The sequence below is a fragment of the Salmo salar genome, chromosome 25, assembly GCF_965601325.2.
Source record: "Salmo salar chromosome 25, fSalSal1, whole genome shotgun sequence".
NCBI classification, from domain to species: Eukaryota; Metazoa; Chordata; class Actinopteri; order Salmoniformes; family Salmonidae; genus Salmo; species Salmo salar.
The window spans coordinates 32112370-32138244 of NC_138315.1; the positions used below are offsets into that span (position 1 = coordinate 32112370).

Genomic DNA, 25875 nt, shown 5'->3' on the forward strand with positions numbered 1-25875 from the left:
TCAAGCCTCAATTAAATATGCAGGAGCCTTCAACATTGTGTGGGTATGTATTTTCCCCCCCAGGATAAAGTGTACCAGTTCTGCAGTAAGATATGTTGTGAGGACTACAAGAAGCTGCACTGCATCGTCACCTTCTGCGAGTACTGCCAGGAGGAGAAGACGCTTCACGAGACGGTCAAGTTTTCTGGGGTTAAGAGGCCCTTCTGCAGCGAAGGTCTGACAATGCCCTCACTCCCTAATGTGTCCTTGTCAGCTAGTCTGTTTTGATTGGGAGAGTGAGAGAACCCAAAGTGAATAATACTTGTCCTCATCCCATATTTCTCCATGTCCCTGACATGTTCTGCCACTAGCCTGGGCACTTTAGCCTAGGGATGGGCGATATATCGAAGGAATTCGATTCATTCTCATTTATGTTTTTTTGCGTGATGTTCCAAATGCCTATATCGCAAGAATCAAGTTTTGTTGTATTTTTCGTTTTATGTCCGCTTGTTCTCATTTTGTCTCTTTGGTCTTGTCTCCTTCTCTCCTTCTGTGCTGCACGCACCTTCCCATTTACACCAGAGATCTGTATATAATGATGAGATGCATATGCTTCTGTCCTAACAATGGCAGTCGTTGTCCCAAAGGCGGGAAGGCAAGCGACAAGATTAGGTCCAAAATAAGACCATAGAAACGCATTGGGCTGATTTTAGCGAGAGTGAAACATCTGTAATAAATTTGTAATAAAAATGGCATTTTAATGGACAGACTTGAAAGCCAGATCAGTGATGATTGCAAAAAAGCAGGTTGATCTATTTTGATAAAATAATTACATTATTAGTAAATATCTGTCCTTCTGCCCCTGAACAAGGCAGTTAACCCACTGTTCCTAGGCCGTCATTGAAAATAAGAATTTGTTCTTAACTGACTTGCCTAGTTAAATAAAGGTTAAATAAAAAATGAGTGTGTCTTATGGTTGTTGAAGACTTATATTCAGCCTAGATATAACTTCACAAGACCTGAATTCATTAGATTATTGCTGACTGTTTTTAATGCAGTGGATTTGACCTTTAATTGTACAACAAAGCTTATTTAGAGAAAAACATGTTTTAAATGTGTGTGTATATCTATCTATCTATCTATCTATCTATCTATCTATCTATCTATCTATCGTGAATTGCCCAGAAGTAATAAAAAAAATACAAATAATAAATCATATTTTTTTAGGCTGTATCGCCCAGCCCTACTTTACCCAGACAACACATGAGTTGAGCTACAGTATGTTTGTCACTTGAGCATTGACATTGTATAACCTCTAAACATTGTTGTCCCTATTTCCCCTCAGGTTGTAAACTGCTGTTCAAGCAGGACTTTGCCAAGCGGCTGGGTCTGAAGTGTGTCACCTGTAACTACTGCACTCAGCTGTGTAAGAGAGGAGTGACCAGGCAGTTGGCTGGGGTGTCCAGGGACTTCTGCAGTGAAACCTGCGCCAAGAAGTTCCACGAGTGGTACTACAAGGTCAGAGCGCGTACCTAAATCAGTCTCACTATGAAAAATCATATTTCTCAAAATTGTGCGTCCAGGTGGTGATTTGTGTGTTTCCTGTTATGTCCACCAGGCGGCGCGCTGTGACTGCTGTAAGGTGCAAGGGAACCTGACTGAGTCGGTGCAGTGGAGAGCAGAGATGAAGCACTTCTGTGACCAGCAGTGTCTCCTCCGCTTTTACTGCCAGCAGAACGAACCCAACCTGGCAACGCAGAAGGGCCCAGAGAACACCAGACTTGGTACTAATTTGTGTGCATTTAGACTTTTTGAAAACAAGTGCATCTGTGTGGTTGACTTACTGAACCATGTTTTCTATTGACAGGATTTGGAATACAAACTGAGGCAACCAACATTGCGGTGAGAAAAAAGTACTTAATGTTACAACCCTATAATCGTTACAGCACAGCTGACTGTAAGGTAAAGAATATTATTCTCCTTCTTTAACAAGTATCATCTGTTATCTACTAGATGTTGAGTCAGCCGTACACCGGTGGAGGGATCCTAAAGGATGTGAAGAATAAAGCTGTACTCTGCAAGCCTCTCACTATGACCAAGGCCACCTACTGCAAACCACACATGCAGAGCAAGCTCCTACAGACAGGTAGACACCTCAATATTACTGTTTGGGAAATTGAAGGTCGAACTGTGGGGCACATTATGTCTCTCACGAAGTAGTATGTCCTTGGTTTGAACTTTTGATCTGTGTGTCTGTCTCCAGATGAGGATGACTGGGTGAAGAGGGAGTACATTCCCGTGCCCATCCCTGTACCTGTGTTCATCCCAGTCCCCATGAACCTCTACGCCCAGATCACACCCATTCCCATCACACTACCCGTCCCGGTAAGAAACACCCTGGGCTCCATGGAAACAATGGAATAGTCCCAAAAGTGCAAATCCGGAATAGTTTTATGCAGAAGTGTGTCCGATGATTAGAACTCTATTGCTGTTCACATCTTGAAACTCTGATTTGGTATTTTGTAAATATGAGGACAACCATGGATAAGGTGGAGCGGATATTTACTCTCGAATGAGTCTTTCAAGTATTTAACACATAAACAGTCCCTAACCAACCAGTGGTCCCTGTCTCTCCCTCCTACCCCAGGTTCCAGTGCCAGTGTTCCTGCCCACCACACTGCAGGGCACAGAGCAGATTGTCCAGACCATCAACAAGCTGAAGGCCAAAGTCCCCACTGACCCCCATGAGGCTGACCTCTCCATGGCTGAGATGATTGCAGAGGACCAGAAGCCAGGTACACACACACACACACACACACACAGGAAGAAATCCGGGTACCGACTTAATATATTCCATTTAGCAAACTCTGCGATTTAGAATCATGCGTGAACACATGTTGCTTATGGATGGTCCCAGGAATGGAATCCACTACCCTGGCGTTACAAGCACCATGCTCTACCAACTGAGCTACAAAGGACTTCAGTTCCATAAGTGCAATCTCCAAACTAAATCAAGCGTGACTCAAATACTTTTAAGCGTGTCCAATGATTAGAACTCTATTGCTGTTCACATCCTGAAACTCTGTGATTGGTATTTTGTTATATGAGGACATGAAACAAACCATGGCGCTTCTTTATCCATGGCTACCGGTATGCATCTTTGTCTAGCTGAATGGGATGCACCTCTCTGCCTCATCACTGCAAGCTGCCACAGATGAAATGTTGGTTGTTGTGTTGTGTGACTGTTTCAGATGTGAAGGTAAAGAGGGAGCGAGGAGAAGGAGAGGCCAGGTCCAGCAGCTCCAGTAACAGCAGCTCTGAATCGGAGGCTGAGGAGGAGAAGTATGAACCAGAGCTGGACCTGGAGAACGATTTTCCTCAAGGTACCACTACTGAGGAACATTTGACCACCCTGACATTGTGAGACACTTTCTAGTCCTGTCCTCTATTGTGGAAAATGATATTATTTGACTGCTCTCTGTCACTCAGTACAGTGGAGAGGTGCTAAACAATATCACCAGGTGACATGGGTGTGTTTTTTTATATTATGGCATATCGGACAAAGGGATTTATTTAGGTGTATTTATAATCAGAAGTGCATTCAGAAGGCCAGGTGTAGAATTACATTAAAATACCTAGCTAATACAGGAATACAATAAAGAACCTAGCTAATACAGGAATACAATAATACAATAAAGAACCTAGCTAATACAGGAATACAATAAAGAACCTAGCTAATACAGGAATACAATAATACAATAAAGAACCTAGCTAATACAGGAATACAATAAAGAACCTAGCTAATACATGAATAATACAATGAAGAACCTAGCTAATACAGGAATACAATATTAATACAATAAATAATCTAGCTAATACAGGAATACAATAATACAATAAAGAACCTAGCTAATACAGGAATACAATAAAGAACCTAGCTAATACATGAATAATACAATGAAGAACCTAGCTAATACAGGAGTACAATAATAATACATTAAAGAACCTAGCTAATACAGGAATACAATATTAATACAATAAAGAACCTAGCTAATACAGGAATACAATGAAGAACCTAGCTAATACATGAATAATACAATGAAGAACCTAGCTAATACATGAATAATACAATGAAGAACCTAGCTAATACATGAATAATACAATGAAGAACCTAGCTAATACATGAATAATACAATGAAGAACCTAGCTAATACATGAATAATACAATGAAGAACCTAGCTAATACATGAATAATACAATAAAGAACCTAGCTAATACATGAATAATACAATGAAGAACCTAGCTAATACATGAATAATACAATAAAGAACCTAGCTAATACATGAATAATACAATAAAGAACCTAGCTAATACAGGAATACAATATTAATACAATAAATAATCTAGCTAATACAGGAATACAATAATACATGAAAGAACCTAGCTAATACAGGAATACAATAATAATACAATAAATTATCTAGCTAATACAGGAGTACAATAATAATACATTAAAGAACCTAGCTAATACAGGAATACAATAAAGAACCTAGCTAATACAGGACTACAATAATAATGCAATAAAGAACCTAGCTAATACAGGAATACAATAATAATGCAATAAAGAACCTAGCTAATACAGGAATACAATAATAATACAATAAAGAACCTAGCTGATACAGGAATACAATAATAATACAATAAAGAACCTAGCTGATACAGGAATACAATAATAATACAATAAAGAACCTAGCTAATACAGGAATACAATAATAATACAATAAAGAACCTAGCTAATACAGGAATACAATAATAATACAATAAAGAACCTAGCTAATACAGGAATACAATAATAATACAATAAAAAACCTAGCTAATACAGGAATACAATAATAATACAATAAAGAACCTAGCTGATACAGGAATACAATAATAATACAATAAAGAACCTAGCTAATACAGGAATACAATAATAATACAATAAAGAACCTAGCTAATACTGGAATACAATAATAATACAATAAAGAACCTAGCTGATACAGGAATACAATAATAATACAATAAAGAACCTAGCTAATACAGGAATACAATAATAATACAATAAAAAACCTAGCTAATACAGGAATACAATAATAATACAATAAAGAACCTAGCTAATACAGGAATACAATAATAATACAATAAAGAACCTAGCTAATACTGGAATACAATAAAAAAACCTACGTAATATAGGAATACAATAATAATAATACAATAAAGAACCTAGCTAATACAGGAATACAATAATAATAATACAATAAAGAACCTAGCTAATACAGGAATACAATAATAATCCAATAAAGAACCTAGCTAATACAGGAATTCTATAATAATACAATAAAGAACCTAGCTAATACAGGAATACAATAATAATACAATAAAGAACCTAGCTAATACAGGAATACAATAATAATACAATAAAGAACCTAGCTAATACTGGAATACAATAATAATACAATAAAGAACCTAGCTAATACTGGAATACAATAATAATACAATAAAGAACCTAGCTAATACTGGAATACAATAATAATACAATAAAGAACCTAGCTAATACTGGAATACAATAATAATACAATAAAGAACCTAGCTAAAACAGGAATACAATAATAATACAATAAAGAACCTAGCTAATACAGGAATTCTATAATAATACAATAAAGAACCTAGCTAAAACAGGAATACAATAATAATACAATAAAGAACCTACATAATATAGTAATACAATAATAATACAACTAAGAACCTGGCTAACTGAGCCCGTGACCAGCAGCTCTGGACTACATGTTCATTAGAGAGAAGGTAGTTATGTAACAACAGCTGTTTGATGATTCAATTCACCCCCACCCCTACGGGTAAAGGCAGTTGCTAATTCACTCATTCACCCCCCTCTCCATCTGTCTGGCTTGCTTTGGCACAGCACAGTTCGGTCCAGATTGGTTCAGCTCAGTCCGGCTCACTTTAGCTCTGCCTACCTCTGTCGAACTCAGTCTGGTGGGCTTTGAATTGGCTCATCCCTTACCTGTGTCCGTTTGTCCTGTCTGTCTGTCCTGTTTTAACCCCAGACCCTTTTCCTACGCTCGAGAGCCTGGACGTGGATATGGGGTTCACCCTGCCCCCTCTCCTGGCTGAGGAGAAGGAGGAGGTACCCAGAGCCAGGAGACAGGTACACTACTCTACCCACCCTGACCCCTTTCATCTACCTAACCTTTCATTTAGCTCCAGTTGGAAGCAGAAGTGTGTCCAACGATTAGAACTCTATTGCTGTTCACAACCTGCCCAGGGACTGCAGTTGAAAATGAGCCGGCTGGCTAAAACCGGCACTTTTACTGAAATTTTGATTCATGTGCACTGTCCCTGTAAAAATATACTCTGTGATTGTTATTTTTCATATGAGAACATGAAATAATAAACCATGAATGATGTTCTTATGAAGATCAACATATAAAATGGTGGAGTGGATAAGATCTTCCACACGAAGGCTTCCACCGAGACGTTACAAGTCTCATTCATAGGGCTGTGTGCTTGTTTCAGGGACATAAGAGGCGAGCTGTAGAGGGAGACCCCTCTCCCCCCTCCTCCCCCTCTCCCCCTATGACAGAGAGGCGCTCGCTACCCCTGAGGTCTCACTACGGGGTCAACGCCTGGAAACGGTGGGCGCTGTCCTCGGCTGACCAATCAGGTGACGCTAAAGGGAAAGACAGCCTCAAGCAGGGTGAGTAAACTCCGCCCACAGAAACTATTATCATACAGGACTTGGAACCACTGGACATTCTGTATGAATGGTGCAATATAATTAAATTGGTAAGAGAATTTAATTATTTGTCCTCAGAATCTCCACCGGCCCGGTCGAAGAGTAACCTGCTCTCTCTGAAAGCGTCAGAGCTCAGCCTGGCCCTGTCCCGATTCGTCCGTGAGGTACGGCGGCCCAACGGAGAGCGCTACGCCCCCGACAGCATCCTCTACCTCTGCCTGGGCATCCAGCAGGTCAGTCACCTCCCTGTTTAGTTACCCCTCCTCGGTCACCTTCTGTAGCCTGCTTCCATTTCAGTTTTCAGCCCTTTGCTCCTCCCCCATCAGACAGTGTTTACAGATCTGACACGACTTGTATAGGTGAAAGCATTATGATGATGGAGCTTCTGTTGTAAGGCTACTATACTACTATACAAATCTATGAACATTGACTGAATAGTTGCAAGGGATCAGAATGGCTCCAGGCCCCCCTATATCTCTCTCTCTCTGCAGTCATGAAAGGAGAGGGCTGTTACAGCCACAGTCAGCGCTAGGTGTTTGTGACGAGATGCAGGGTTGGGACTGGGAGTCAGTCCGACTAGCTGATGGTGTCATAGGGCTGCAGTTATTTAAGTCATTTATGATTGATGGAAGAGACCTTGGTTCTGAATGATACATTTACAGTGTAACCATGGCGATGTGGCATGCGGGTTTTCATTCTCATCAGACAAGCGTTGCTTTATTTGGAAGAGACCCCTCTCTCCTTTCATATTTTTTAAGACGTGTCCAATGATTAGAACTTTTGCTGTTCACATCCTGAAACATGGTGTTGACTATTTACAATATGAGGACACCATCTGTATTCTTCACAATCTCATAACCAGGTCTAAGATTGGCTTTCCACAAGATTTTCCCCTAGTCCAGTTATTCTCTGTTTGTTTGTCTGTAGCATCTGCAGGCCAAAGGCAGGAAAGATGAACTGTTCAGTGACCCGTGTTTCGAGCCGTTTGGAGAGGAGCTCAACAAGGTCCTCAAAGACTGGCAGCCCAGCGTGATGCCAGATGGTAAATAAATACACTCACACTTTATCACTGCTCAATTCACGTCTATCAACTGAATTATCTTCAGCACACACTCCATCTATGGTCTTTACGGAAAGGCTATAGACCTGGAGGTGTTTGTTTTTAACTGCAACTCCGTAGAAGACCTACCCGCAGTGTCCAATGATTAGAACTATTTTTGCTGTTCACATTCTGAAACAATAGTGATTGCACTATATTTATGACATGAGGACACTGTAGACATGATCAGTCTTAAACCACATTCATTTGTAACAGCTTTTGTGTGGATCAGTGTTTGTGTTAATGTTATGTCCAGAGGGACTGTATTATGATCAATGTTGTTAACAGCTATCTGTCTGTCTGTGCCCCCAGGCTCTCGGTGGGGCTGTGTGGAGGAGCAGTGCCTGTGGAGCTGTAAGCTGCTGGGGGAGCAGAGTCCTGCGGCATTGCTGCGCTCCCTGGTCTATCTCAACACCAAGTACTTTGGCCTGCGCACCGTGGAGCAGCACCTGTGCCTCTCCTTTAGTAACATCTACGGGCCAGACCACACAGACCCAACCACACAGGAAACCACTGTCTGCATCCGAGTCCCCTCCATCTCCTCACAGGACCACCCCTGTGAGTCTTACCACTAAAACACACTTACACACACACACCACACAAAACACACACACACACACACACACACACACACACTGTTGTGGTCAAGTGCATCTTTTTAGCAGCATTTCTTTAGATGTGCCTATTTTTGTGCCAGGGCTCCTGTCATGTTGTTAATCCTCCCTGTCTGTTTGTGTCTGTGAGTAGTACAAACAGGGTCCAGGAAGAGGAAACGTAAAGAGGACAGTGACCCGGCCTGCGAGCCAGATGCCGGCTCAGGAAGCTCCAGCCACTGTCCAGTCAAGAAGCACGAGGGCAGACTCTACGAGCTCTACCGTTCCAAGTGGTGTGTCCCTTTTCTCTTCTATGACCTCCACTTTCTCAAGTGGTCAATTTACCTTACTACATTGTGGTCATTTATGTGTTGATTGTCAGGGACCACAGCACAACAAATATGCAGGTTAGTGTTTTTCGTCATGAATCTTGTTCTGGAGGCAGGTCTGCAGAGTGGTCACTAACTGGTACAGCCACAAAGTCATACAATCTGAATTTAAACCTAACCTTAACCACACTGCTAATCCTAACCTTAAATTAACTTAGACTTAAATTAAGACCAAAAAGCACATTTTTGTTTATATGAATTTTTACAATATAGCCAATTTTGACTTTGCAGCTGGCCCATCTAGCGGAAATCGCTCAGTTCTGCCTCCAGGACAAGATTCATCCCAATCAACGTCAATCTGCAACAAATGTATTGGCCCAAATGTAGCTCCGTAGCTATAATTTAATTTGTGGTAATGTGGTCATTCCTCTCTCTGCAGCCCGGGGTTGTTGAGGCAGCGTATGGATGTGTTCTATGTGCAGCCAGAGGCATCGGGCTGCAGCAGTGACAGTGACAGCTCCCTGTGGTTCTCCTCTACTCCTCTGGACCGCAGTGTCCTGGAGAGCATCCTCACCCCTCTCCTCCTGGTCAAAGACATCTACAGAGAGCGCCATCTAGAAGAGGAGGAGGAGGGAGGTGGGGAATAGAGTCCACTCTTCCTCTCCATCTCAGAGAAGAGGAGGATTAGGGTCCTCTTTTCTTCCATCCAGTCCCATCCTCAACAACATTACAACTGGGTTGCTGCATTCTCTATCTTTTACACCATTACTCCACCATTACTCACCGATCTCAGGCCAGCTGTGAGCGTACAGAGGATGTCAGGTGAGAAGGAACTGCACATCGTAGAAATGGAATGTATAGAACGGGCGTACCCGTTTAAGTCAATAATGGGTGGGCTGGTGGTGTTTACCAGTCAAATTGTTAGGGTTAGAGGTTCCAAGCCCGTTCTATTCATTCTATTTCTATGCTGCACATGCCCAGAGCTGATCGGAGGAAAGCGTTTCCCTGAAGGGCCAAGGAAGGGGACTCAGTCTGCAAGTAGCTAGGGGTGATATTGGGAGTGTGTCGTGTGAAAAGAAAATTCCCCATGAACTGCTGCTCTTCCTTCCTTCCATAGGGGAAGTCCGTTCACGTGATGTAGCATTATTTACTAAGCCCAGATTGGGCTGCTATGCTGTGTAAATATTTCTGGAAGTTAAGTAGGGGATGGGAAGAGACAGATAGACATCTACCAGAATCCATCCCACTGAATCCTCCTCAGCTTTGACCCCCAGAAGCCTTTAAAGATAAGACATTTATTTATTGCGGTTGATTGATTGATTGGTCTTGGTTCTATTGTATGTTTGTTCTTTGTACGCCGGGATGGGATGCGTGTTCCATTTTTCTCTCCTCCGTTAAGAGCATTAATTAGTTGATTCATTAAACCTGCTGCAGCCTGGAGCTCTCCTGTGTGTCTGTCTTTCCCGTTTCTTTGTTCTGAGGGTGGAGGCAGGGGTGGCTGCAGGGGTATTGTCTGGGGCTTCAGAAGACCTGCAGGGTTTTGTCTAGAGGGGAGACAGCTTTTATCAAAATTGACTTTTCTTAGCAGGTTTAAGGGAAATTACGCTGCAGGTTAGGAGAATTAGGTTAAGGTTATGAAAATAGTTAGGGTTAGCAAATTTGACAAAAGCTGTATCCCATCTACATGACCAAGTTGCCGGTACAAGCATGAAGGAGATGGTATACTGCCTAAAGACTACATATTTTGTCTGTTTTAATCCCAGTGTATTTTTTGTCTCACTGAAGCTATTTGATGTTGATTATTTAGTTGTAAACGTAGCACTTGATAATGGGTGTTGTATTACTCCCAGCTAATGAGTTATATTCTGTTAACATGGCAACTGAAACTGTTTGTGTTGTAACTAGGGTGGACAGATTTCTTTCAGGATTAGCACATTATAGACATGCCTGGTGACATTTTCCAAATTCACTCCATCTCCAGGTATCCAAATTACACTAGAAAGCTCTGCATCTCCTTAACTTATTTATGTTTGTTTTTTTACTGTTACCCTTTTACATTTTATTTGTATTATTTTCTATCAATAAATTACAAGCGAATACCTCGTTTTTACGTTGACTTCTGAACAGGATTTCGTTTGATTTAGATTTTTCTTTGAATGGCACCTACCTTGCCTTCCATGTACTGTCTGTGGACTACGCTTCAAGGCTGGAGGATGTCTGGATGGAGCCTGTCAAGGAAAGGAGTCACAATTGGTTCTGTGACTAGCCGGCTGGCTCCAAACGCCTAATGTGAATGTGCCTGTGTGTACTGAAAGTGTGTGTAACTTCATGCCAGGTTAATTCAGTGTGTGGGCTGATCTGCCAAATTGATGATAATAAATAATTTAATTTCTTAGATGTTTTACATTGCTTATATATCTCTTATGTGCACGGTTGTGAAGCTGTGGGATGTGTCCATGTGAGTGAGACCTCACTGGCTCTGTCTGTGGCGTAACACAGGGGCCCTCGCCTGTAGTGGGGGCAACTCCTTTCCTGGGTACCAAGGTGACAGGCAAACACAGGCTACTGACGAAGGCCCATATCTGTTAGGTGGCAGACAGAAGTCATAAAGTGGTGTTGCATGTCAACAACTCTGGGGGTGCATCTCAATAGTCCTAAAGCAACACCTGAGGAGGAGCCAGTTAGTGGAAGCCATGTTAGACTATTGAGACTCGCCCAGGAGAAGCGGCTGGGGGATCACATGACAGGAAACGATGATGTAAAGTTATGAAAAGTTTCAAGTTCAGTAAGGACTTTCCATGAAAAGCTTGGTATTCCATTCCTATTTTCTCTCACTGGATTGAAATGTTAATGTCTTGCCATACAGAATCATCATGAGGATGACATTCTGGTAAATTATCCATTGTTGGATGTAAAGTGATTGGGGTCGACTCAGGAAGTGAATTTAAATTCAACTCAAAATTGTCCATTGATTTCTAAAACATGTTATTCTTATTCCTGTTCAGTGTTCATATTGTTTTGAAAAGTATTCTGAACAATGGTATTGAATATATGTTCCCAATGGGGGGCGCCATTGACCCATGCATAGAGGCCCGTATGGTGCCTAAACTCTTGATTTAGTAACATCACAGCAAAAGGCTGTGTTAAAATAATACCCATCATTCCACACCTGAGCGCTGCTATGCTGAGCTCCACGACAGGGTTTCTGAAAGATGCTGCAGTGTTTTCCCTGTGTGTGTGACTGACGTAAGACCTTAAAAGCCATCCCACCAGTATGTCATAGACCGCTGTAACCCCACCAGAGTGTAGTCCTAAGCATTATCAGTGTAAAATGTATCTAGCTATCTTTTAAAAGGTCAAGCATAAAACTTAAGGTGTTTAAAAAAGACAAGACAATTTCATCATGAGCATTTATGAAAAATGTATGCTAAACCCCTCATTTCTTTTCTTTGTTTTGTCTTTTTTTGTTGTTGGGAAGTGTCAGCATTTTTCTTTATTTTCTATCGGTTAGAGTTGGCCAGACTCCAATAACTTGTCCCATTGATCTAAAGCTGAAACGGCCCTGCACGCACACAGCCAGCCCTGAGAGAGAGCGGGTCGGGTGTAAAAACATTTTTCACCCTAGTGTTTTTTTTTTGTTTGGGCTCAATCCCCGGTTCTTTCAGGGGGCATAAAGGAAGAGCTGCGCTCAGCAGGGTCATGTGGCGAACCCTGCGCCCCAGGCGACGGGGAGACTATAGGTGGTGATTAGGGCCTCTAATGTGTGATGAATTCTTTTCGAATCACATGATATGAACTAATGTCGCCATTTAATTATAAAACAACAGAGTGGGAGGGGGTGCAGAGCGTACACCTGCACCAGACCATGGGGGGGGGGATGGATGACAACTGCATTTCTAACGTTTTGTGCTCCCAACACATGGCTCAGATCCCAGTGAAGAAATATTTTAAAAGCCCAGGGAGAAAGATAAGTATTACATTTAAACACATGACAACTTGTTGAGATTTTGGTTCTCATTGTCAATACTCAATAATGGTGTATCTGACAGTAGCTGATTTCTCAGCCTTCTTTACCCCCTGTGTAAATTATGGAGGGTTTAGTTTGTCCTTCTCATTGGCCCAAAGAGTTGCTGAAATTACCTACATTATCTTTGATGGACAGGACGGTGTCCACCTTCATCACAAAGCCCTGTAACCTTGAGAAGCTGGCATTAAAGGCTGGCTCTCAACAAAGGCCTGTTGGGGGTGGATTAAGTTACATTTAGGATGACCTATCTTTATTTGGGGGACTTCTGGAAGCAGTGGGTGTAACCCTCTGACAAACACACAGCTCTCTCGCTCTAACAGGGAGTTTTTCTAAAGTTATCTATCCGGATTTCAATTATCGGATATGATTAAATCCATAGAAATCGAATGAAGAGAACGGAAGGCCCCATTCAAGTCAATGATTTGTCCGTTCTATTCATTATATTTATATGCATTTAATCCTATCCGATAGGCAAAATCCAGATAGATCATTTTTGAAAAACTGGGCCCTGGCTTTGCCTGTAGGTGTCTCTGAGACTAGCCTCCCTCTTTTCAACCCCGTGTCCCCACATTCCTGTTGCTGGGATGTGCTGTCAGCTGTGGGCACGTTCCTCTGCCCAGGCGTTGCTGACACCTGGCAGATCTTACAACGCCTAGATAAGTATTTAACATATAAGCTAACCACATCATATGTTATAGTAATCTGTCGGTCGATGTCACAGTCAATGACGTAGCACGCAACCATTGATTGATGCATGCAACGTCTGAGCAGGGGAACGCGACCCATACCTCACTTTCTCATGACAAGCCCCTCCTCATGGACAGTCAAAACACAGGCTCCCTATTGGATGCACTGTTTGGCCACACTGTAGGAAAATCACAGGACATGAAGTACTCAATACCAGGGTTAGGGTCAATTACATTTTCAATTCACTCTATTTCAATGTGGATACGATTCGTTAATCAAATTTCAATTAGCTTACTGATTTGACAGAATAAAAAATGGAATGTACTATTTGGCCACCGCCGCCACACTGTTCCAAATGTTTCAATGTCTTTGCTGTAGGTTTAATTAACATCACTGTATATCACTCATTCTCACACATGCATACCCACGCACCCCCTGTCACTGAATTTTGAGGCCTTGTATTAGAAGATGATGTCTGTGTGAAGGCTATACTAGGTCCCATAAAAACATTCAGGGCACTAGTGAAATAAACAGCGGGTGTACTGACTGACTGGCTTACTGAGGTATTCGGACTCTGGGGCCAGTGTGAATTTGTTAGGTGATTAAAGGCTATAAATAACTGCTGTCTGTTTTAGGCCCTGGGCCCTGGCTGCAGGGCCGGACAACTGCAGTTGCGACCCCGGGGCAAATACCTCCAGGTCCCCCCCCAAAAAATAGCTCATCTCATGCTATTCTTCACATTTTGCCATGAGGATGAGAGAAAATGTTGCAGTTTTAAAGCTAATTTCCTGCAATTCTACACATTTTGCCAACGCTTATGACATGTTCAACTGCTATCTGGGGGGGGCCCCCGACCTCCAGGGGGGCCCTGCATCCCCGTCCGGTAATCCGGCCCTGCCTGGCTGTATGCAGAGCAGCCTTCACATTGCATCCCCCTGCCAACCCACCAGCAATCTACCAACAGTCTTTGCCACTGGGCCCTGTAACCCCGCACCTATCTCCTGTCGCTCTGTGCTTGCCTGTCCCTCTGCCTGTCTGGTCGGCCCTGATCTATGCACTCAATATTCCCCGTCACTCTCCTCCTTCTACGGGACCTACTCACATTTCTTTTTCCATTGTCAATCTCCCTAAATTTCACATCTGCTGCTATCCACTGTTCTCGACTCTCAAACATGTCCACAAGTACAAAACAGGTGTCCATGTAATTTGTACCCCTGAGTTCCAGGAACAGCTTGAAGGGTCATTCCTTCCTCATTCTCATGCGTCCGGTGCTCCTGATCCAGGTGCTACTCTAAGCCCTTCTAGTACACTAGACACCCCTCAGCCTGGTCATTGTTCTTTTAGGAAGATTACAAATCACACACTGACTCCTGTGAGTGCCCAATATAGATATTTTTGACACTTATGGGGTTCCCACATGGATGTTTCAATTTGTATTAATAAGCTATCTTTCTCTCTTGATGTAGATCCTGAGAAAGTGTCTCAATTTCCCTCAAGTTTTCTCAGGTTGCAGTTTACTATAATACTGTTGATTGTCTCTGATTTTATCCTGCTTGTTATATGCCACCTCTGTGCCAAACTCATTAACTTTCCTGGACGTTTAATGTTTGGAAGTTGGCTCATTGGCATCTTGTACAGCAGGGTGTTGTAAATTGTTGCTGGGTCTGTGTGACGGTGCTAAATGGGTTTGTGATAAATGTTTGTCTCCAACGTGTGAGACTGACACGCTGGTCTAACCTTAATTATACGTGTGGATGTGTGTACGCAGGGTAGTCAGCACTGTGGGGAGTGATGTGTCACTCCTCCCTTCCAGCTCACTATCACATTCTCACATCCCTCTTGGAATGTGAAGAGAGGGAGCGATAAGTTTAAGGGTTGTGTAGGTCAATGAACGTCAGCTCTTCATGTACAAAATCCACCCCAGCTTCCCCAAGATATGATATACACTATATATACAAAAGTAATTTTTTTGTCCTGCTAGACTAGAGCTTCCCCGGTCAACTGTAAGTACTGTTATTGTGAAGTGGAAACGTCTAGGGGCAAGATCGGCTCAGCCGTGAAGTGGTAGGCCTCACAGAACGGGACCGCAGAATTCTGAAGCGTGTAGCATGTAAAAATCATCTGTCCTTGGTTGCAACACTCGCTACCGAGTTCCAAACTGCCTCTGGAAGCAACGTCAGCACAAGAACAGTTAGTCGGGAGTTTCATGAAATGGGTTTCCATGGCCGAACAACCGCATACATGCCTAAGATCACCATGCGCAATGCCAAGTGTCATCTGGAGTGGTGTAAAGCTCACCACCATTGAACTCTGGAGCAGTGGAAGTGAGTTCTCTGGAGTGATGAATCACGCTTCACCATCTGCCAGTCCGATGGACGAATCTGGGTTTGGCAGACGCCAGGAGAACGCTACCTGCCCGAATGCATAATGCCAACTGTAAAGTTTGGTGGAGGAGGAATAACGGTCTGGGGCTGTTTTTCATGGTTCGGGCTAGGCTACAGCATACAGTGACATTCTAGATGATTTTGTACTTCCAACTTTTTGGCAACAGTTTTGGGAAGTTCTTGTTTCAGAATGACAATGCCCCCGTGCACAAAGTGAGGTCCATACAGAAATGGTTTGTCAAGATCGGTGTGGAAGAACTTCACTGAACACCTTTGGGATGAATTGGAACGCCGACTGCGAGCCAGGCCTAATTGCCCAACGTCAGTGGCCAACCTCACTAATGCTCTTGTGGCTGAATGGAAGTAAGTCCGCACAGTGGAGGCTGTTATAGCACCAAAGGGGGGACCAACTCCATATTAATGCCAATGATTTTGGAATGAGATGTTCGACGAGCAGGTGTCCACATACAAATGTATACTCAAGTACAGAAGGTCCACATACTGGCTCAATTTTATTGACCACCACATACTCCAGAAATATGGTACAAAAAGTTTATTTAATAACAGTTTTGTAAACATTTGAGGTAAATTAACATTTACATCAACTTGTTCTTACAAAATGTCATACACAAGGCACTTCTCTTAAGACAGAATTGAAATAGGCTGCTGTTCTGAGCATAAAGTAGATGGTTCCTACTCCCTGACTGGCCAGAGAAATCACGCTCTGCATGACACACATCAAGAGTTTGAAGAAAGCTACTGTATGTTAACCTATTGGATGAGGGGCTTGCGGGCAACTCAAAACAATACACACATTGCTGTGTGTAGAAGAGCGGAAGGGCCAGCTACCCAGCTGACATTCTCTCAACGTTAGTGTGACATTGTATTACAAGCTAACTACAGAGCCACATGAATGTTGTGAGAAGAAAACACAGTGAAAGCACTGAGTGAGCACACAGAAAATACTCACAGCCCACTTTTTTCTATATTTGAAAACCCAAACTTTCTGCAATCATCTCAGACCATGAGTTAACTTATAGATGTATCCTATATTCACATTTGATGTCATTTTTTTAAATAATGTCTTTAACGCAAAGAGCCGCTGTGTTTAATGGTTAAGACATTTTCCTTTAAGGATTATAAACATTGGCAGTCTGGTGTCTTTACTTCTCTCGCCTATAGATAGATATATGATTCATAGAACAGCATGTTTGTCTTAATGTGCAAATCTTTGATCTTTTTACTAAAATGTAAACTTTAAGAACCAAAATGCAATAACAGATTTTTTTGTGGTTTGGTACATTAAAATAGTTTCAATGAAAAGGTAACACATTGGGGGAAAAAATGGATTGTTCAAATAAGAGTAACACTGTTATAAGCAAAGCATTACATAGTCTCCTCTGGTAGTCTCCTCTGGTAGTCTCCTCTGGTAGTCTCCTCTGGTAGTCTCACCACAGTTGGAATTATGGTTTTTACTTTGCATTGTTTGTTATTGTGTTTATTTCAGATCCTTCTCTAACTATAAACTATTAACATATGGTAATTTTAAGGTATAAGAAATATGTAAGAAATACATATATTTTGGTACAGGTGTTGTACCATACCAATCATGTTTCACAGATAACCTAAGTCAGTTAAGAAAAGGCCTATTTTAAGTGAGTGGTCGTGTCGTGCATTGACTTGCATAGTTTTTCAGTTATTGAAGATGGTTCAGGTAATCTACAGGGTGAAATATGACATTTATACTAACTAGAAAGAAGACTGTGCATGCCATTGCTTACAACAGGTGTAGTAGAAATAGTTGAGGTTCTATCAAGATGTTAACTGAAACACAAAAAAAGAAAATGGGAATTCACTTTTCATCCTGGCATTATGACACTTGTAACATCATTGCCTTTGTCTGTTTTGTTCCAAATAACTGTTTTGGTTGTCACAAACTGACTACAGTTAAGAAATTAGATTCCATTATAATTAAATTATGTTTTTAAAAAAAGAACAACCCTTTTAAGAAAAACCAATAAAGTATCACATGATGTATGAGAGTGAGTTACCCTCAACGTGATGATGCAATGATTAAAAAGTGATTTTGTGTGTGGTGTGTGTGTGTGTGTGTGTGTGTGTGTGTGTGTGTGTGTGTGTGTGTGTGTGTGTGTGTGTGTGTGTGTGTGTGTGTGTGTGTGTGTGTGTGTGTGTGTGTGTGTGTGTGTGTGTGTGTGTGTGTGTGTGTGTGTATATATATATCTATATATACACACAGTATCAGTCAAAGGTTTGGACACCTACTCATTCAAGGGTTTTTCTTTATTTGGACTATTTTCTACATTGTAGAATAATAGTGAAGACATCAAAACTATGAAATAACACATATGAAATCATGTAGTAACCAAAAAAGTGTTAAACAAATCAAAATATATTTGAGATTTGAGATTTTTCAAAGTAGCCACCCTTTGCCTTGATGACAGCTTTGTACACTCTTGGCATTCTCTCAACCAGCTTTATGAGGTTGTCACCTGGAATGCTTTTCCAACAGTCTTGAAGTTCCCACATATGCTGAGCACTTGTTGGCTGCTTTTCCTTCTCTCTGTGGTCCAACTCATCCCAAACCATCTCAATTGGGTTGAGATCGGGTCATTGTGGAGGTCAGCTCATCTGATGCAGCACTTCATCACTCTCCTTCTTGGTCAATTAGACCTTACACAGCCTGGAGTTGTGTTTGGGGTCATTGTCCTGTTGAAAAACAAATGATAGTTCCACTAAGCGCAAACCAGATGGAATGGCGTATCGCTTCAGAATGCTGTGGTAGACCTGCTGCTTAAGTGTGCCTTGAATTCTAAATAAATCAATGACAGTGTCACCAGCAAAGCACCCCCACACCATCACACCTCATCCTCCTCCATGCTTCACGGTGGGAACCACAGATGCGGAGATCATCCGTTCACTTACTCTGCGTCTCACAAAGACATGGCAGTTGGAATCAAAAATATTACATTTGGACTCATCAGACCAAAGGACAGATTTCCACCGGTCTAATGTCCATTGCTCATGTTTCTTGGCCCAAGCAAGTCTCTTCTTATTATTGGTGTCCTTTAGTAGTGGTTTCTTTGCAGCAATTCGATCATGAAGGCCTGATTCACAAAGTCTCCTCTGAACAGTTGATGTTGAGATGTCTGTTACTAGCATTTATTTGGGCTGCAATCTGAGGTGCAGTTAATTGCCAATTTCTGAGGCTGGTAACACTAATGAACTTATACTTTGCAGCAGAGGTAACTCTGGGTCTTCCTTTCCTGTGGCGGTCCTCATGAGATCCAGTTTCATCATAGCGCTAGATTGTTTTTGCGAATGCACTTGAAGAAACGTTCAAAGTTCTTTGACATTTTTCAGATTGACTGACCGTTGTTTGTCTTTGCTTATTTGAGCTGTTCTTGCCATAATATGGACTTGGTCTTTTACCAAATAGAGCTATCTTCTGTATACCAACCCTACCTTGTCACAACACAACTGATTGGCTCAAACGCTTTAAGAAGGAAAGAAATCCCACAAATTAACTTTTAACAAGGCACACCTGTTAATTGAAGCTGGTTGAGAGAATGCCAAGAGTGTGCAAAGCTGTCATCAAGGCAAAGGGTGGCTACTTTGAAGAATCTAAAATCTAAAATATATTTTGATTTGTATAACACTTTTTTGGTTACTACATGATTCCATGTGTGTCATTTCATAGTTTTGATGTCTTTGCTATTATTCTACAATGTAGAAAATAATACAAATAAAGAAAAACCCTTGAATGAGTAGATGTGTCCAAACTTTTGACTGGTACTGTACATAAACAAATATTTCCAGTCAAATCAAAGAGCTTTGTTACTTTAGATTGAACTAAACATCTGGAAAAACTATTTGGAAATCTTCAACATGTCAGCTTTTTAGATGGTGTTGTTAATCTAGTTTCATCACATTTGCAAGATGTGTGATACTTAAATATCCTGTAATTGGTTTATTTACCTTCTTAATTTAAAGCATTTGGGTTTATTTTGTTTTCAACCTCTTGAAAATTGGATGTCAACTTTTCATTGTGCATATGTCAGTATGCTTTCTAATTTCAGGCCAAAAAAATGTACGTTATTTGCCTAATTTCTGCATTCGAGAATCAAATGTAGGCGCAGGGTCTGGAACTATGGAACCTACAGTAATAACAGCTGTGGACTACAAGAATACATTCAACTCCTAGTTTTGACCCATAATTTTCTTATAGTTTTTGTGTAAATGATGTGTTCAGTAAGTGGATCCTGGGTAAAACTAAGACAAAGAAATGCACCTGCAGACCTGTTAGTGAATCAGTGAGTTGTAGTTTTGCATTTACAGATTCCACCATTACTTTTCAAACACATAATACAAAAAATGTATTTCCAAACACTGATAGCAAAGCTATTTCCTGAATATTCTAAAAGTAATTTAGACTGTGAAATTCATGAAGTGTCATAAAGTACAAGATAAAAGTTATATAATGAACAAGCAAATGTTATTATCCCCATATGTGTCATTGCTGACATTGTACAGTATTCTTAATCCTAGAGAAAGGATGAGAGCATACATGTTGCTGTATTTAGTTTGTCTTGCAATGGACTTTCTATGATACACCAAAAAAATAGTTTAAAAAAAAACGTATTTTAAAAGTCCAGTGCTATTAAAAATGTGATTTTCCTGTGTTTTATATTTCCACACTATACAGTAAAATTGTGAACATGATCATAATGGCCCTTTAGTGTAAGAGCTGTTTGAAAAGACTGCCTGAAATTTCTGCTTGTTTTGTTGGGATGGAGTTTTTACCTGCCTGGTGATATAGTTAAGAGACCAATAAGAAAGAGTGTTGCAAACCTCTCTGCCAATAACAGCTAGTTTTCAGTTTTCCCCACCCCACTTAGACCACTCCCAGACAGTCCTAAGAACATGCTTGCTTGGAGAATTTGCTCTTTGCTAAGAAGCTATTTTGTTTTTACGATTTTAATTGAAAACAATCGCAGGTTGTTATCCAGAAATAATTTGATATTGAGATAAAAATGGCTGCCTTGGATCTTTAAGAAAGGTTCAACTTGTATAACAGCAAAAGATAAAATATACTAAACAAACAACTGGTCTCAAAACACCCTGTACTTGTTCCACATTACAGTTTTATTCCAAATTGGTTCTCAGCAATTTGCCAATCGAACTCAACGACTTGATGAATGTACAGTATCATTCCTTATTGGAATAAATAGGCTTTTATGTTCATCAAATAAACACAACAACAACCACTGTTGACGAGCACATTGACATACTAGGCCATTGAAACCGAATTCAAACAAAGAAGTTACTTGGCCATTTTAAACTGGTATGAGAACCCTAAAGTCCCCTGATGTCCAGTATATTGAAGCCTTCGGCCTGTGAGACCATTTTAACACACATTGCACAATCACACTGCACATGGTTTTGTATCATAATGCATATGCTACAACTCACCAATTGCACTGATATTAACTGCTGTTAATATATATATTAGGCAACAACTCCAGATCCCAGACCCTTGCCTCACATTATTATTATTATTTATTTTTTTTAATCTTTTTTTTTATAGAAAAGTCATTGGGGCAGTTGGGAGGGCTTTGGAAGGTTGGAGGTGTATTTAGGGGGACTAACTATACTGCCAAGTCGTTGGGCCTGGCTCTGATGCTGCTGCTCTTACTGGCCCTGCTGAGCCGGCGAGGGTCTGTGACCATGACGGGGGGCTCGTGCATTTCCACTGTGGTGGTGACGTGGCCTTCCTCCTGATCCACATTCCCCCCACTCAAACTGCCCCCACTGGAGCTGGAGCTGGAGCTGGGGCTGGTGGTGGTGGGGGGAGCAGCATTACAGGGCTGCTGCTTACTATCAGAGGAGGGGGCGGAGGAAGGGGCGGAGGAAGGGGAGGAGGAGGGGGATGTGGCCTTCATCTCCCGAGTCTGCTGCTCGGTGGCCAAGTTGGCCCAGTTCTGCTGCGTGGTCAGCCTTTGGTTGTTGTTGCTGCTCATGTAGTAGGAGGACGAGGGCCCCTCCTGCAGGGGGTCCATCTTGAACTCTGCCAGGGAGGCCTCTACCTTGGGCCGCAGGAACGCACCACTCCCAGCTGTCACATCCGTGTACGTCGGTGGGTAGCCGAGGTTGGGAAGGGCAGTTCTGGAGGCAGAAGTTATGGACTCCGGCCCCACACCATCAGAGCGGGGCAACAACACATGATCAGGGGTGGCCATTCCCTGTTTAACTTTCTTCCACCCAAGGTGATAAATCTCTAACAAATTCAGCAAAAGAGACACGCAAGCCACCACAAGCATAAATATTATGAAAATCGTCTTTTCAGTGGGCCTAGATATGAAGCAGTCCACAGTGTTGGGGCAGGGCCACCGTGCACACTTGTATAGCGGCCTAAGCTGGAAGCCATAAAGAAAATATTGACCTAAAATAAACCCCACTTCAAAAAGGGTCTTGAAAATGATGTTGAACACATAGGTGCGCAGCAGGGCACCCCTAATGCGGATCTTGCCATGCTCATCCCTGATAGGTGGCTTCTCTTTTTTACCACCTCCTCCTCCCCCTGCATCCCCTCCTTCATTGTAAAGGAGTTCCTTTTCCTCCTGGAGTCTGTTGGCCTTTCGCAGCTCCTCCTCCTTCTCTTTCCGCTTCTCCTCCATGCGGACGATGTGCAGTACGTGACCCAGGTAGATGAGGGTGGGCGTGGACACAAAGATGATCTGCAGCACCCAGAAGCGGATGTGCGAGATGGGGAAAGCCTCATCATAGCAGACGTTCTCACACCCAGGCTGCTGTGTGTTGCAGGTGAAGTCCGACTGCTCGTCGCCCCACACGTCCTCGGCTGCCGCTCCCAGCACCAGGATCCTAAAGATGAAGAGGACAGTCAGCCAGACCTTGCCGATTACTGTTGAGTGTTCCTGTGCATTCTCCAACAGACGCCCCAGAAAGCTCCAGTCACCCATGCTTCAAGATTTCTAGCCTAGGGAGAAAGTACAGTCTGGAGTGAACAGAGGGAGGAGAGAAGGATGACGGGATGAAAAGACAGAGAGGGGGGAAAAGAGATTGTCAGTTACCTGTTAAAGTGATACCATGTAACAGAAAGCATGAATACCCTGGCATAAACTGCAGGGAGATAAAGGACAGAGAAACACTACAAACCTAGAGAGAGCAAGCAATGGTCGCGTCACCCACAAACATACAAAGGGTTAATCACACTTCACATCGGCACAACTCATTAAGCGCTTATTAAAATTAATTCCATAAAATGGCCTTGAAGAAGTCATTGGCGTTAACCGCTAAATCAATTGTTTTAATCGAACAATCGGTCAAAGCAAGTGAGCGGTATAGAAATGTTCTGTAATGCCACAGAATTTTGTGAAGCCCCCTATTTCACTATTTAGCATTAACTATGAACCTGACATTTATGCTAACACTCTTTCACTCTCCTGTTCTCTCTCTCTAAACCTTTCTCCCGGTCACTGTCACACATACACACACACACACACACACACTCCCTCTCTCTTTCTCTCTCTCTCTCACCTGCTCGCTCCACTGCCCAGCAGGCATTTGCTGAGATCAACATTATAATGTTGAAAAACAGCAGTGAGCAGAGGTTGGACTGCGGTGTGTGGGCCCTGACACACACGACTCCCACTCTTACAGATCCAACAGAGCCTTAGGTGTCAAGTCCAACGGTATAACATACAATCTTCAACATCTAATAGACCTTTATATCCTGTGATGTACAGAATTACATTTTCATTGAGAACAGGGGCAGCTATAGGCCTCTTTTAACATGCTGACAATTCATTAGCTAAATCTAATACATCTGTAACACACTTGTAAAAAAAATGGTGCTCTTTTAATGGCAATTTAATGGTCAATTATATAAGAAATTGCAGCCAATAAATGCAAAGACACCATATTCACAATTACATATATTGACTAAGCTATTAACTATCTAACAATGTATTCTGTCATACTGCATAAGTTAAAACCAAACGGAAGAATCAGATTACACTTTCCCCATATGTGATCCTCAAAAACAAGCTGTGAGAATGATTTTTTAACTAACCTCTGAGTATACCTTTGAAACTAAGACATTGCACAACATTTGCTAGCCCCAGTCACAAAAAACACTGTTGAATACAGGAGAATGAAGCCAAATACTCGTACTTTTTTTAAAGGTATTTTCTTAAAACTGCATTGTAGGTTAAGGGCTTGTAAGTAAGCATTTCACTGTAAGGTCTACACCTGTTGTATTCAGCGCATGTGACAAATATAATAGTATTTGATTTGTTATCTATGTATAGTGCCTGGTTAGCTTTGTGCACATGAACTTGCCAGTAGAGGCCTATCAATCTACTATTCACACCAAAAGCAAAACACAAGCAGAAACATAAAATAGTTGGAACTTACTCAAATGTTCTTGTATTGAGGGTAATAAATCCATCGACTAGGGTTCAGAATAAATATGACACCTGTAAAGAAAAAAAAGATAAATGAATGGTTGAATATGTTAATTGGTTTATTTACATCAAAAGTTTATTCCCTTATCTTTAAGCACACTGACACACGTGATAGATATTTTTTTGGTTTACTGTTATTTTTTTTAACTCTTATTGAAGTGAAAATTACAATGCCCTGATTCATAAATATTAATTGGCGTTATAAATTAAGATATTAATTAGACTGGAAAAACAAGGCATTTTTCATGTAAAGAAATGTTAATCTCGAGAGTTGAGATGTTTTAACCTATTGCTCTCTCCATATCAACATTCCACCGCATAGTTTGTATCCTGAGGAAAATATTGTGGGATTTGTTTTTCCTCCACGGCAAATACTTATGAAATATATATTAAAAGTGTTAACATTATAAACATTAAAAGTGCCATACCCCAAATGAATGCTTCTATCATCAGAATTTTAAGTGCTGATCAAGAGAAATACTTTGATCCAAAAGAAACGCGCGCCTCAAGATTGGATAAATACATGACCGTATAAAACACAGTCAAAAATACAAATACAAAAATCGAAATGCTTTAAAAGTGATTTGTTTAATATTTATTTGTATTGTCATTATTACTGCTATTATAAGGACTACAGTATTAGAATAGCCTATCTGATAAGGTTGGAATGTTGTATGTTCTTTTTTGTTGTCTCAACATTTGTTTTGTTTAAACACGTGTATCAGTCCAGAAAATATCCCATCATATTATACAAATCGAATAGATTGAATATCAGATGATTTATGAAGGTTTTGACGACCATTAAATAAGTCATAATAATTAACTCGATCAAGTTCAGGTAGCCAACAGTAACCTACAAAGTGTGCTGCCTCACAAATCGACAATTCAGAGGGTGCCAAATAGGCTTTGTGTCCACTGGCTTTATTTTTAGCTCCCCTATACCTTTGTTATCGTATTGTTTGACCGATTATAATAGGTCACTACTGTAATTTCTAATAATTAAATACTCAACATTTAAATGTTCATTAAATACAATGTCCATTGATACGAGTTACCAGCATCACATCAGTACGAGTGCCAGGAAAGATACTCGCACCTCATTTCAATCATACCTTAGACAGGAGATGCCCAATTTAAATATGGAAAGCAATATCCATCTGCCATTGGTGCCATATTTTGAGTGCGTCGGATAGCCTACAGACCTCCCAGAGAAGCTGGTGCCCTCCCCTCTTCACCAAATCCTGGCGCCTCTGCCAGTTTACCAAACTCTTTTAAACGCAGCCAGGCCAAGTTATTCATTAACACACTTCACACGTGGATTCGCCGCCAAATTTGAGCAAGAAAAGTTAGTTTTTCGAGACGAATTGAAGTTGAAGATGGGTTTCCGCGAAGCGCAGCTCACTCCCATTCCCAGCCATCGCGACTGTCACATTGTGTGACCATGCATGAGTGAATTCAGAAAGTCATCACCCTGGACCGA

The 25875-nt window shown here is 41.4% G+C and overlaps 2 protein-coding genes across 5 annotated transcripts in view; one reads left to right on the top strand and one right to left on the bottom strand.

Moving 5' to 3' along the window:
- The window catches only part of zmym2 (zinc finger, MYM-type 2), a 45085-nt gene extending 33897 nt beyond the window's left edge, over positions 1-11188 (top strand). For all 4 annotated transcript variants that reach the window (XM_045707289.2, XM_014174040.3, XM_014174038.3 and 1 more), the window contains 15 exons: positions 64-214; positions 1325-1497; positions 1598-1763; positions 1847-1881; positions 1993-2125; positions 2243-2364; positions 2627-2774; positions 3231-3362; positions 6084-6184; positions 6553-6733; positions 6851-7005; positions 7700-7814; positions 8184-8429; positions 8619-8757; positions 9233-11188. In XM_045707289.2, the coding sequence (XP_045563245.2) occupies positions 64-214; positions 1325-1497; positions 1598-1763; positions 1847-1881; positions 1993-2125; positions 2243-2364; positions 2627-2774; positions 3231-3362; positions 6084-6184; positions 6553-6733; positions 6851-7005; positions 7700-7814; positions 8184-8429; positions 8619-8757; positions 9233-9440 (2205 nt within the window). In that variant the 3' untranslated portion in view covers positions 9441-11188. The remainder of the gene's footprint in view (positions 1-63; positions 215-1324; positions 1498-1597; positions 1764-1846; positions 1882-1992; positions 2126-2242; positions 2365-2626; positions 2775-3230; positions 3363-6083; positions 6185-6552; positions 6734-6850; positions 7006-7699; positions 7815-8183; positions 8430-8618; positions 8758-9232) is intronic.
- Positions 11189-21033: 9845 nt separating this feature from the next.
- gja3 (gap junction protein, alpha 3) lies at positions 21034-23673 on the bottom strand. Its single transcript, XM_082969104.1, has one exon. It carries the CDS (start codon positions 22887-22889, stop codon positions 21558-21560), a length of 1332 nt encoding a protein of 443 aa, XP_082825230.1. The 5' UTR covers positions 22890-23673; the 3' UTR covers positions 21034-21557.
- Between the last annotated feature and the right edge of the window lie 2202 nt (positions 23674-25875).